General features: G+C 26.2%; 1 protein-coding gene across 1 annotated transcript in view; it reads right to left on the bottom strand.

Annotated features, from left to right (window-relative positions):
- LOC111631364 (talin-2-like) overlaps nt 1-14,748 on the bottom strand; it is a 199,740-nt gene that overhangs the window by 33,107 nt on the left and 151,885 nt on the right. Inside the window, exons 49-64 of the mRNA XM_023375591.1 lie at nt 13,427-13,546; nt 13,136-13,333; nt 12,893-13,032; nt 11,757-11,850; nt 11,550-11,621; nt 11,368-11,487; nt 11,077-11,274; nt 10,834-10,973; nt 9,698-9,791; nt 9,473-9,562; nt 8,884-9,006; nt 8,650-8,793; nt 8,399-8,560; nt 4,282-4,422; nt 1,932-2,113; nt 1,498-1,630 (exon numbers count right to left, since the gene is read on the bottom strand). Of these exons, the coding sequence (XP_023231359.1) occupies nt 1,498-1,630; nt 1,932-2,113; nt 4,282-4,422; nt 8,399-8,560; nt 8,650-8,793; nt 8,884-9,006; nt 9,473-9,562; nt 9,698-9,791; nt 10,834-10,973; nt 11,077-11,274; nt 11,368-11,487; nt 11,550-11,621; nt 11,757-11,850; nt 12,893-13,032; nt 13,136-13,333; nt 13,427-13,546 (2,151 nt within the window). The remainder of the gene's footprint in view (nt 1-1,497; nt 1,631-1,931; nt 2,114-4,281; nt 4,423-8,398; nt 8,561-8,649; nt 8,794-8,883; nt 9,007-9,472; nt 9,563-9,697; nt 9,792-10,833; nt 10,974-11,076; nt 11,275-11,367; nt 11,488-11,549; nt 11,622-11,756; nt 11,851-12,892; nt 13,033-13,135; nt 13,334-13,426; nt 13,547-14,748) is intronic.

Here is a 14,748-nt window from a genome sequence, read left to right as displayed (position 1 = left end):
AAAAATTATATGAATATACAGTACAGTGTTGATTTTCCGAATCAATTGGGGACTGGGGTTGTCCGGATAACTGATTTACATACGAAAAAATAGTTTAACGTATCCATGTCGAAATTTTTCTCCGTTGCATGTCGCTTTGCATTGAATTTTCGTCTATGTTAAGCCTAACAAAGACTATTGTATCGTTCAAAATTATTTTTTTATTTTGTACAAACAAAATAAATGTATTGAAAAATATAAAAATAATAAAAAATTATACTTCAGATGTTAATTTAGTATCAAAAACGTAAAATATTTGAGTAGCCCAAGACATAGCCAAAGATTGAAGCGCCACAGCACTGGCGAAAATTTAAATTTGCCGACTGGAATTCTTTCGGATGATTGACTTTCGGAAAATCGACACTCTACTGTATAAGAGTTGATTATACTAAACAAGAGTTCCATTTAGCATTTATGCACTTTCAAACTGTCACGTTGTTCAAAATTGCTCTCTAGAAGCAAATTTTGCTTGAGGCTGCACAGCCCCCACAAAACCAGTTATGATTGTAAAATTTATAAAACCAGTTAAGGGTTAATTTTATTTTGAAGTTAAAAATATTTTAATTTAATAATAAATAAAACTAATGCAAAGAATATTATCATTCATTACTTAAATCCAGTTATTTTACATGTCTAGCAAGATTATAAATAATATTTTGTTTCAACTTTAAGGATGTTAATTCCTGAATTCTTTCTCAGTAATAAATATATATAAATATTTATACAATCACTTTTCTTGTAATAAAATTGTAATTTATCAGATCTTTAATAGTAATAATGATTTTTTTGTATCATTTGTAATGAGATTTTGATAGTCAATCAAGCAATTAGTTTTTGATAAAATTGCCAGGACTATAATTAATATACAGTTTAAAACTATACAATAACAAGTCTTTCGTTGTCTTTTCTCACACCTCAAAAAAATAACAAGTCATACAGCAAAGTCAATCTTTTATTACAGGCTTCTCATCCACTCATCAACTGTATACTAATTTTACAATACTGTATATTATATTTTTTGTTTGTGCCATCACCAGAAGGAACTCCTGTAATGTTTTGCATAACGAGGGTGATGAGCAGCCTCTAATAAAAGGTTGACTCCACCATAAGATTTATTTTCCTGAGGTGTGAGTAAAGACATTAAGACTGTACAATAACGAGTCTTTCAAACTGTATATTAAGCAATTAGTTATTTAATCTATTTAGTGCATTTCAGGTACAAATTGTAGAAAATATCAAATATATAAATATATATTAAATAGATACAAAAATGTTGTTAAAATAACATTGTTAATATTATATATATTAAATTATTAACTAGATACAAAAATTATATATAATATTGTTGGAAAAGTATATGGAAGTATACATTGTAATATTATGCAAACTTTTTTCTTGTAAAATTATTTAAAATTAATTAAATTATATAATTACTTAAACAATAATTAAAATATTTACTTTTAATGTTTTTTCAGTAGAAGGAGGGAAATTGTCACTAATTATATTTAACGATGCTTGATCAAGTTCTCTTATAGCCATACTTAACCTTTCAATAGCTTCCTCACATTCTTTCTGGCCTGGTGATCTATCTCTGTAAGTAAAATATTTAAGAATTATTTAGTTTTGAAATTTGTTATAAAAATATATTTTCTCAATTAAAATTTTTAAAATAAACTTTTAATCTCTGGTTAAAATCTTAAAAATATAAAAGTTTTTGATAGCATTTGTTTATATTAAAAATTTTTCTCATTTTCATAAAATTATCTATACTTAAAAATTGGACATATAATAATATGTATAATTTTTAATAAAAAAAAAAGCAAATGCGAAAATGTAAATATCAGATAAATTAAAAAAAAAATAAGCTTTATAAATTGATAAATCTTTCTTACTTTATTGAAGATACCAGTTTTTTAATAGAATCTGAAACATTTTTACTGTGACTTGCTAAAGTCTGCCAAGCAGGTGGATCCTTAGGATTTAATGCAAGTGATTTAGCAGACTGAATCATGGAACAAGAACTATCAATTATTGATTTTCCTGCTGAACAAATAGGTTCTTGGGCATGTTGAGCCTAAAAATAAAAACAATTTAATTCAAAAATAATAAAACATACATCACTTAATAGTTGAAAACTTCTAAGAGAAAAAAATGGTAGAATATATTTAATAGAATGCAAATCCAAACATTTCTCAAACAATAAAAATAAATGTTAAAAATTGCTACTTGTAAAAAGAATGAGTAAAATTATTATAGAATTTTAAAATCTGATTTTAAACTGAATAATCAGTAATCTTATTAAGAGATGATATAGATTTCAATTTCTCATTTAATATGAATGTTAAGAATTTATAATAATAATAATAATAATAATCTTTATTAGCATAAAGGGAAGTGTCCCTGTTGCAGGGGGCCATACAATGGGATATTATAAATTTTTAATAATATTTACATAATATACAGGATATCAGTATCAAACAATTTGATAGTTATAATAATATTATTTACATTAACAGTCAGATGTACAATGTTGGTAATATTTAATATACTGGCTCAGATTTACAACATTTTTGTGATTTCAATGAAAAAGTTATACAGACTGTAGAGATCTTTTTTATTCAGTTCAGACTGTTTAAAATATTTCTATAATCTTGAGATGAGTCGTTTTGGAGTATTCGGGAGATGTTAAAAGATTCACGTATCCCTGAAAGACGTTGACATTTTTGGAGTGTAATCATTCATTATTTGAATTATTTGTTTATATATTATATCAAAATTTAGGTTAATTATTTCTGGAATATTACTGAATCTGGTTTCGATTTCATTAACATAATTCGACATTTTGTAATAAATTCTAGTAATCTTGTTATTTTCATTGTTAAGAACACTGAATTATAAAATTAATCAGATATAATCCAAGTTTCGGTTATACCTATTGTTTCTGAATCATAATTTAATTGAAAGTAATTTGTTGATAGAAATTTATTCTTTAAGCCTTGACTATTCCAATTTAAAACTGTAGTCGGATGTATATTTTTAATAGTTTTTTCTTGGTGAGTTTTATTTTATTGTAAATATCAACTTGATGATTCTGGTGAAGCAGAGAAAGGCTGAAAGGTATCCACGTAGACTAATTTTCCTGTATTAATACTAAAAGTTAATTTATTGCAGTCTATTAGCAAATTGTCGTTACGTAGTTTAACTGATTGGTTTTGGTTTCTTAATTCATAATATATTGGCAATAAGTGTTTTCTTCTTTTACGTGTTTCTTTAGTAAGATCAGGTGCTATCTGTATATTACCCCAGTCTTCCATTAATTTACGTTGTTTCTTTGATATGAAAGCATTATATATTTGATCACGGGTCTGTTTCGTACTAAGTGATAGTTTTATAATCTGGTTGGTTGATTTGGTTATTTGAATTATATCTAGGATATCCTCCTGAGTTACATTATTTAGGTTTAATGTTAAGTTGATGAATTTAAGAATTTCTGGTTTGGAAGTGCTTTTTGACGAAGGATAGTTGTATAATACTATATTATTATAATGACAGTCATTAATTAGAGTATCCATTTTATACTGTATCAGTTCCTTTTCAGATTTTAAATTGTCAATTTGAATTTTTAGATTATCTATTGAACTTTCCATTTTTTCAAATTGAATTTTATTTTCCCGTATAGTACCATGAATTAAATTCAGTTCTTCTTTTATATATTCCATTTGTGCAGATAGTTTATCATTAGAAGTATTAATCAATTCAGATATCCTATTCCATAGATCTGCTGTTAAAGTGTCATTCGAGCTTATTGGAGTAGATGAATTAATTACATTGGACTCACCTGAAAAGCTTTGTAGATTTTGTTTAGATATATCCGTATGTGAACCATTGTTTGCCGTAGACGATTCCTGTAATTCTTTATCCATTGATAAGTTGTAGTCTGTTATAAGCTTGAAATTAGATGTACCTGGTTGCGTCTTTTTGCTTTCCGGTTTGCTTCTATTAGTTGGCAGCCTACCACGTTTTTTTGGTGAACGTTGCATACTTATTAATTATTCATTTTCCTCGAACTTGGTTATTTCTTATTAGTATTAAACACTTTTGGTTAATTCAGATAATAAAATTGAAAAAATACACTAAATTCTAGATTCACGTCGAGGTGTAGAAACAAAGTCACCAGCAGCGCTCACGGTCAAGTCACCCCCCCCAATGTTAAGAATTTATTAGTGTATATATTAAACTTACCTTAGAACTTATTTTAGCTGGAACACTAGCAAATTCTGGAGAACTTGCAAAAGTAGTCAAGTTTTCAACAGCATCAATTAATGGTTTAGTTGCAGCTGTACAGTTCTGTCTGTTTGTATCATTTGGTTCTTGATCTAAAACCTTTACACAAAAATACAAAATCCAATGAAAATAAAATAAAAATACAAATTATATTTAAAGAAATATTATATCAGAAAATAAATACTGTATATAGGATTATATAAATGAAATAATTATATCAAATTTTCCTCTACAGCATATGTTCACGTACATAACTACATCATTTGATTACAAATATAAAATCTAATTAGAAAATATATTAGTTATAATAGAAAAACATTCATAATAATAATTATTATTTATATAAATACACAAGTATATGTATTGATTGCTATAACAGTGATTTATAATACAGTGTTCTTGCTAAATCCAAACTCATTATATGGATTGTTTAGATCAGTAGTCGGCAACTTTTCTCACCTCGTAGACCACTAAAGTCACAATTTTGAATCCCGTGGACCATTATCATAAATTTTTTTAAACGATACAAAATCTGTAGAATAATGATCATAAAAGTTCAATTTTACTATATTAAGATGAAACTTGCATGTTTAATTATAACAAATTAATGCAAGTCTAAAGTTCATTGCTGCTAGTTTGAAACAAGTTTAGGGATTCTTCGCACTTTTCCATGAAGGACGACAATTGCACTCACAATACTGTTTATTGTTCATTATTTATTGATAACAAGTCACTTCGTTTTTGGTTTTAGATTTGAGTGAAAAAAGCAACTAAGTATTTTGCATTTCTTTTGTAATACTTCACATAACCTTCAGTTGATCAATGTTCAAATTTCTTCATGGATCATCCAAATTTTCTTGTGGCCCATCAATGGTCCATGAACCACCAGTTGCCGACCATTGGTTTAGATCAGTGTTCCGCAACCTTTTCCTACTTGCGGCACACCATGACTCAACATGGCACACCAAAATGTTATTTCCCTCAAAAACGTATGATATGATACTATTAATAGAATTACATAATGCCACTAACCTATTATTATTGTTATTAAACAGACATCAACACCTGTGAGCAAGTTTTTTTACATATAATTTCTTAGAATACATAAAAATGTGTGGCTTGTAATAAAAAATAAACAAACATCGTCTTATTTCATCAGTGCTGCGGCAGAGAATGAAATACAAGCATAAGAAACACAACAACTGTGATAAAAATATATAAATAAAATTAACAGAATATGCAAAAGTTCACGTCACACCTTTCACCATGTGACGGCACACCGGTTGCGAAACACTGGTTTAGATTAATGAAAAGTTTAAATTAAAGGAATTATATATAAAATAAGAAAGTTAAACAAAGATCTACTAATATAAGTTGCAAATGTTTGGTCAAGATTCTTTCAAATATGTAAAAAATCAATTTACTTTATCTATCATTGTCAAAACAGGTTACNTTATTGAATTTAAAAAAATTTTCGTATTATAACTTTAATAATTTATTGAAAAGATTTATTTTAATACTGTATTTTATCTTTTCTTGATTATTGAAAATGTTCAATTTGTACATAAAAAAGTTAATATTTAAAACACTAACTAATACTTTATTTCACTATTGATGATATATCGTATGCACTAACACTAATATATAAAGTGAATTCAAACCATAATCTAAAAAGAACACACAATATTATCATTTACTGTCATCAAGTTTTACAAAATTAAAACTTACTAAAATATCTGATAGGTGAAATACAAAAAATACTAATATTATGTGACATTTTAAATAAAGTGAAAATTTTTGATAGTAGATAGATTTTGGCAAGTGACCCTGTGTGATTTTATGTATCCCACACTTATGAACCTATCAATAGTCACTTTGCCTCATTTTCTTTTAAAGTCAGGTTACAAATATTCACCATGTAAACTATTTTAGGTATCTTGTAATTAAATTTTAAATTTCAAAATTTGTTTCTAAAAGTGTTAACAATTCAAGGTACCAGAAAAGCTTGTTAGTCAAATGTAGATTATAGAAATTAAATATAATTTACATATGGTCAACAAACTTCTTTTACATTTGATATAATTTAAATTTATTTACAGATTTAAAACATTTATGTAATTTACGAAGAAAAGTGCATTCAAATCTTAAACTTAGCATTAAAGAATTGTATATTATTTAATTATGATATTTCTCTATAATAATTTAAATAAATTTCATTAAATAAAATTAAAACTATTATACCAAATACAAATGATGATACAAATGAAATACAATAATTTGCACATGAAAAAATATAGTTTTATGAACAAGAATATATTTGAAAGTTATATATTTTTACCAGGACTGTGGAGTTGTGTAAAAATCTACCATCTCCAACTCCAACCAGGGGTGGACTGGTTACCAAAATAAGCCCAGGGATTTTGATGTCATTATGTGATCTCAGAATAAAACCTTCAATAATAGAATAAAAGCTTCAATAGAGTTCTAATAAAGATAGAATGGAGAAACTTTTTATTCCAAAGCTTAAAAACGCCTCTAAGTAATATACTGACATAGTGAACATATAAATATTAATATGTATTTGATAATTTTTACTTCCCAGCTGTCATATACAAGGGGCGTTCAAAAAGTATCGAACCTTTATTTTTCCCACGTAAACCAATGATGCACGGGAGGTCTCTTTCGGTGGAGTTGTGGAGGGGACAGTCATGCACAGCCCTGAATTTTTTCCTGCCTGCCGGAAGCATCAGTTGCTGGCAGTCGGCCTATGAGTGAGGACGTGTATCAAGCTCTCGTCGGATTCCACTAAGTTGTAAAAATGACTGAACAACATGAGCAGCGATATTGCATCAAATTTTGCCAAAAGCTTGGCGATACCCAAGCGGAAACCATTCACAAGATTCAGCAGGCTTTTGGGGACAATCCTCGAGACAAAAAAAAAAACACGGCAGGTCCGGAGAAATGTCAAGGTCATGTTGACAGTTTTTTTTTTACTCCCATAGGGTGATGTATTCTGAGTACACACCACAAGGCCAAACCATCGCAAAGGAGTACTACCAGGAGGTTCTTTGTCATCTTTGTGATGCTGTGCGATGCAAACGACCGGATCTGTGATCAACCAAAACTTGGCAGATCTATCATGATAACACTGGAGATATTACTGAATCAGATACGCCCATTCTGCGTATCTGATTCAGACTTTTGTCGCCAAACATAACATTCCTGTGGTTCATCACACTCCGTACTCTCCCGACATGGCTCCATGTGACCTTTGGCTATTTCCCAAGCTAAAAATGCCGCTAAAAGGAACCCGATTTTAGTCAAGAGAAGACATCATGTGAAATGCGACAGACTGGCTGATGGCCATTCCAAAAGATGCATTCCAGCAGTGTTTCCAGCAATGGCAGGAGTGCTGGGAAAGTGTGTACATTACCAAGGAGCCTACTTTGAAGGGGATTAGGGTTTTGTACCTCAAAATCAATAAATCTATTTTGCCAACCAAAGGTTCAATACTTTTTGAACACCCCTCATATAACAGAGGAAAAGTGTAGCAATAATAACAAATAACAAGTAAAATATTAAGTCTGACCACACTGGAGATATTACATGACCCCCTTCTGTCTCCACCCTGTCAACCTTTAATTAAAAACCAAAATTTAATAGCATTAATGCTCTCTACACACAAGTTACCATGCCAAATTTTGTTTCTTTCTGAAATATTGTTTAATATCTCAGAATGGAACAGAGAATAAAGAAATTAAACAAATTAGATGCCAACACACTTACATCCAAAAATTTTTTCCCTTTATTTGACATTTTTTGGGTTCAGGAGGTCTCAAAACATGTACATTTGCAAAAAACTTGGAGGGTCAAATTCAACAATTCCAATACTTTTCTGTGTTATATACATAACAAGTTGGGAAAGTCAAAAGGAGTCAGAGTTTTTGATAACTCTGACTCCTTTTGACTAATTTTTGATAACTCTGACTAAAACACCAAAACTCCACAGCTCTGATTTTTTACTAAAATAAATAATAAATATTAATATCATTAAAAAATGAAAACAGAAAATTACTTTAATTTCTTTAACGAGACTAGCAGTTGCATTTGCTACATCCTTTGCTGATTGTACAAAATGCCTTTTAGCAACAGGATTTGTAGTTCTTGAAGATGCAATTCGGCAAGAATTACATAAAGCTGATGTGTGTTTAGCTATTACTGTTGCTGCAGAAAGAATCTATTTAAAATAATCAATATAAATATTTAAATCCATATCAATTTTATATAAATCTAAGTAGTTAAATATATTTTAAATATATATTTTACCTGTTGCTGATTACTAGTTGGATTTGTTAATTGTTGACAAGCCATCTGAATAGCTTGACTAGCTCTGGCAAACTGTGCTAAATCTACAAGTCCTGATTTTCCTGCTATACTTGAAGGATCTGCTATTCCAACTAAGTAAGCAGCCTATATAAGCAAAATATATAAAGTGTATATAATATACATATATTACACACAGAAGATACATTACACTCAAATAAACATTTTCTTATTTACCTGTGCTGCAGATTCAATAAGTCCACAAATAGCATCTGCAACATCAATAACTGCTTTGCCAAACCGTTCATGTTCACTTTTTTTAGCATGGTTAGCAATACCTGTCATTCCATCTCCAAGATTCTGTATATAAAATTATTGAATTTAAAAAAATTTTCGTATTAAATCTTTAATATTGAATTTAAAAAAATTTTTTTTTTAAATCGCAGCGCGACGCGACGAAACTCGACGCGCGCGAAGACGGAAACCAGAAAATCCAGCTTAAAAATAGAAACAAAATCCTNAACTTTCTAGTATTAAAAAATGTTAAAAATTATACAAACATTTTTAAACATTTTAAGTTATATTTAATAATTTTCCTAATTTTCAAGAAAAGATGTAACTGAAAACTACATAATATTTAAATTAGTTTTTCACATTAAATTATTATTTTAAAGTAATGTAATATATAAGGATAAATGTGTATTTGCATAATAATAATAATAATAATAACAACAACACATAATAATGAATAATGTTTTGTTAAATGTAAGTAAATTAGAAGTACTAAATTTCAAACAAAAAAAATAATTGTGATTGATTTTTATACCTTAGATTTTTCCATAACAGTTTCAAGGCATTCAAAATAAGTTGCATCATTTACAGGTTCACTTGGATTATCTAGAAGTGGTCTCAACATCTACAAAAAAGTTTATATTGTAAAATTATGAACTGCTAAAGTAATTAATTTTTTAATAGTTTCTTTGCTTTAATTTAATGTAAAGTAAGCAATTAAATAAAAATATTTATTTGATTATTAAAATAATATATTAACCTGTATATTTCTAATTGCATTATCACATTCTTTTTGACCAGGAGCAGCTGATGTGCACACATCTATAAGATGATTTATACTTTCTGTCACAGACCTGTTTTAAAAAATTTAAGTTAAAATTTTAAGGAAAATACTTAAATTTAATGAGTAATTAAAGTAAATTCAAAAATATATTATTAGATAACAAATTATTTTAATATTTTAATTTTAAAAAATCTTACCTATATAATTATATCATTAATATTTAAAAAAAGAGTCTTGTAATAGATTTACAGTATATCATGATTTAAATACATTATTAAAAAAATACATTAATTTTGTTATTTGACAAGATGAAACAAATTTACAAATAAAAAATTCTTCTCAATATGTATATTGTTTGACTATATCACAATAGCCATTCTTTACCTTTACAATTGTGAATGAATTGTTTTATAAATAAATAGTTAAACTGAGAATAATTCTTTCTTATAAACCTAAATTTAATGTTGTAAATATACTATCACAAAAAATTACATTAAATGGGAAACTGATTAACTCAATGAAATACACATATTTATATAGTACAAAGTATTTTAATTGCAGAAATATAATATTCTATATAAGCAGAAACCAATATTTAAAATTTTATTTTAATATTAAATTCTACTATAATATATATAATCAAAGATATATTAATTTTAACAAATATATTAGTCTGTCTCATATATTATATAAAGACAAATAGAAAGTATATATTTATTAAATTATATTATTGTATTAAATTCTAAATATTCTAATTCGTTTTAACTTTTTTGATTTATATATTTCAAAACCTTTTTTATAATGCACATATGAATAAAATAAGTATCTGAAGAATTATTATTATTAAAAGTAGAAATATTTTGCTCACTTTTGGAAAAATCTTATTAATCTATACCTGATACATAAAGCTAATCTGTGAAACTTTTATCTGATAAGCAATAGAATATCTCATGTTAAATATTTTATATGAAAAAATTAGTATTAATTATTCAATTAGGAGAAAAGTCATTTTTGGTGATCAAACAAATTTTATAATTTCAGAACTTAAAGACTTAAATTACAGTTTAATTAAATACTGTTATAATTTTTATATTATGTAATTTTAAGATTACCTTGCTGCAGTGGATAACTGATTCTTAGCATTTGGAGCACTAGGATCAGCTGCTACAGATTTTGCTACAACTAAAAGTTTACTTGAAACCATAGAAACATTTTTTAAACTAACAACCATTTGTCCTCGTACTTCATTATCCTATAAAATAATATATTTTTTATACAAAATTATTTTGACTCTTTAATTTAATTTTAAAAATCAGTACAATTTTCAAATATTTAAATAATATTTGCTTTCTTACTTTTGTTTGCCCAATAATTTCAACACCACAATCCATTAATTCCCCAAATCGATTTCCAAAATTTTTAGCTGAACTTGATAACTGACTAGGTGTACCTCTTGCTGAAGTTACAACATTTCCAGTTGCTTCATTTAAATTAGCAGCTGCAGTATTCAAGTTACATTGTAATTCACTATATGGTTTATCAGATACAGGAAACTGCAAATAAAAAAATTATTTTAATAAATTAGGTGTATATTTTAAATTGTTTTTTGTTAATATCAGTAAGAATTTAAAAAAAAAACAACCTACATCTGTGCCATTCAATATCATACTAGCTTCAGTAATGTAACGTATAGAATCATCAACATCTTTTTGTCCTGGTAAACAATTAACACAGTTATTTAATGCTGCTGAAACTGATTTAGCAACCTAAAATTAATAAAATATAAATTTTAACATAAAAAGTAAACATAAGAAGTAAAAAACAANACAGTTTCAAGGCATTCAAAATAAGTTGCATCATTTACAGGTTCACTTGGATTATCTAGAAGTGGTCTCAACATCTACAAAAAAGTTTATATTGTAAAATTATGAACTGCTAAAGTAATTAATTTTTTAATAGTTTCTTTGCTTTAATTTAATGTAAAGTAAGCAATTAAATAAAAATATTTATTTGATTATTAAAATAATATATTAACCTGTATATTTCTAATTGCATTATCACATTCTTTTTGACCAGGAGCAGCTGATGTGCACACATCTATAAGATGATTTATACTTTCTGTCACAGACCTGTTTTAAAAAATTTAAGTTAAAATTTTAAGGAAAATACTTAAATTTAATGAGTAATTAAAGTAAATTCAAAAATATATTATTAGATAACAAATTATTTTAATATTTTAATTTTAAAAAATCTTACCTATATAATTATATCATTAATATTTAAAAAAAGAGTCTTGTAATAGATTTACAGTATATCATGATTTAAATACATTATTAAAAAAATACATTAATTTTGTTATTTGACAAGATGAAACAAATTTACAAATAAAAAATTCTTCTCAATATGTATATTGTTTGACTATATCACAATAGCCATTCTTTACCTTTACAATTGTGAATGAATTGTTTTATAAATAAATAGTTAAACTGAGAATAATTCTTTCTTATAAACCTAAATTTAATGTTGTAAATATACTATCACAAAAAATTACATTAAATGGGAAACTGATTAACTCAATGAAATACACATATTTATATAGTACAAAGTATTTTAATTGCAGAAATATAATATTCTATATAAGCAGAAACCAATATTTAAAATTTTATTTTAATATTAAATTCTACTATAATATATATAATCAAAGATATATTAATTTTAACAAATATATTAGTCTGTCTCATATATTATATAAAGACAAATAGAAAGTATATATTTATTAAATTATATTATTGTATTAAATTCTAAATATTCTAATTCGTTTTAACTTTTTTGATTTATATATTTCAAAACCTTTTTTATAATGCACATATGAATAAAATAAGTATCTGAAGAATTATTATTATTAAAAGTAGAAATATTTTGCTCACTTTTGGAAAAATCTTATTAATCTATACCTGATACATAAAGCTAATCTGTGAAACTTTTATCTGATAAGCAATAGAATATCTCATGTTAAATATTTTATATGAAAAAATTAGTATTAATTATTCAATTAGGAGAAAAGTCATTTTTGGTGATCAAACAAATTTTATAATTTCAGAACTTAAAGACTTAAATTACAGTTTAATTAAATACTGTTATAATTTTTATATTATGTAATTTTAAGATTACCTTGCTGCAGTGGATAACTGATTCTTAGCATTTGGAGCACTAGGATCAGCTGCTACAGATTTTGCTACAACTAAAAGTTTACTTGAAACCATAGAAACATTTTTTAAACTAACAACCATTTGTCCTCGTACTTCATTATCCTATAAAATAATATATTTTTTATACAAAATTATTTTGACTCTTTAATTTAATTTTAAAAATCAGTACAATTTTCAAATATTTAAATAATATTTGCTTTCTTACTTTTGTTTGCCCAATAATTTCAACACCACAATCCATTAATTCCCCAAATCGATTTCCAAAATTTTTAGCTGAACTTGATAACTGACTAGGTGTACCTCTTGCTGAAGTTACAACATTTCCAGTTGCTTCATTTAAATTAGCAGCTGCAGTATTCAAGTTACATTGTAATTCACTATATGGTTTATCAGATACAGGAAACTGCAAATAAAAAAATTATTTTAATAAATTAGGTGTATATTTTAAATTGTTTTTTGTTAATATCAGTAAGAATTTAAAAAAAAAACAACCTACATCTGTGCCATTCAATATCATACTAGCTTCAGTAATGTAACGTATAGAATCATCAACATCTTTTTGTCCTGGTAAACAATTAACACAGTTATTTAATGCTGCTGAAACTGATTTAGCAACCTAAAATTAATAAAATATAAATTTTAACATAAATTCCATTATAATATAAATAATCATATATACTTTTTATAAAAGAATTTTGTATACTATCATATTTTAATGTGATTTACAATTTTAAGATACTACATTGTAGAATTTTGTAATTTTTAAAGTGAAAAGTAGAACTTTTAGTAAATAGGATAAGAATAAATTATAAAAACTATAAAAAATTATCTCAAGAAATATCCTGAGAAACTCCTATGTATTATTTCAATCTGTTTGATTACTTAATTCAATACTTACTTAATGATTACAAAAAACAAATTCAGCTGAAATGAATCAGATAAATTTAACAAATAATAATTACAATTTGGAGTTAGAAACATGTATTTTTGTTTTTTTCCTATTCTTACATAAATGTAAATTACACAAAAAAATTATATTTCTCTTTCACTTCTGACTTTTGGATATTATATAACTTCAATAAATTTTTAAAACATTAAACTAATAATGATGAAAAAAGATTAAAGCTAAAAAGGTATAAAAAGAAATCATTTTGCAGAGAAAAATACTTTTTATTTACATTTACATTTGGGGAGCTTGTTAGTAATGTAAACAAAACGTATTTCTCTCTGCAAACTGATTTCTTTTTATACCTTTTTAGCTTTAATCTTTATATAATATTTTTGGATATTATAGTCAGAAGTGAAAGAAAAATATAACTTTTTTGTGTAATTTACATTTATGTAAGAAGAATAGGTGAAAAAAATAGTCTGACTCCATCATTTTTTACAATTATTTGGGAATGTATTTTTGATTATTGTAGACTCTGTTTTTATGTAATAATAATGTTCTCAGTATTTAAAAGTTTATATAATATTTTCAATTACATCATTATTATTATTATTATTATGTTGGGTTTAGTGGGTTATACTCAGTTGACACCAGTGGCTGTGTACTATGCCGGACCAGAGTCAAGGCATAGCAATCAACACAAAACTAAAATTAAATAGTGAGTATTCAGGAATTTCCTAACAATATGGCATGTATTCAATATAGTGGCCTTCTGTAGTGTGATGTATGTATTTCTATTCAATTGTAATGTTCCCAGGCTTTTCTGTAGTGTGTGGTATCACACCTGTACAGGAGAGAATGACAGGTACAATAACTACCCTATCCATCCTCCACAGATGCCTTATTTCCTGGGCAAGTTCTGTGTACTT

Source organism: Centruroides sculpturatus, unplaced genomic scaffold, assembly GCF_000671375.1.
Source record: "Centruroides sculpturatus isolate CEXI.00-Female unplaced genomic scaffold, Cexi_2.0 scaffold534, whole genome shotgun sequence".
NCBI classification, from domain to species: domain Eukaryota; kingdom Metazoa; phylum Arthropoda; class Arachnida; order Scorpiones; family Buthidae; genus Centruroides; species Centruroides sculpturatus.
Note: the sequence above shows the minus strand (reverse complement) of the source record. Positions and strands in the feature narration are given on the sequence as shown.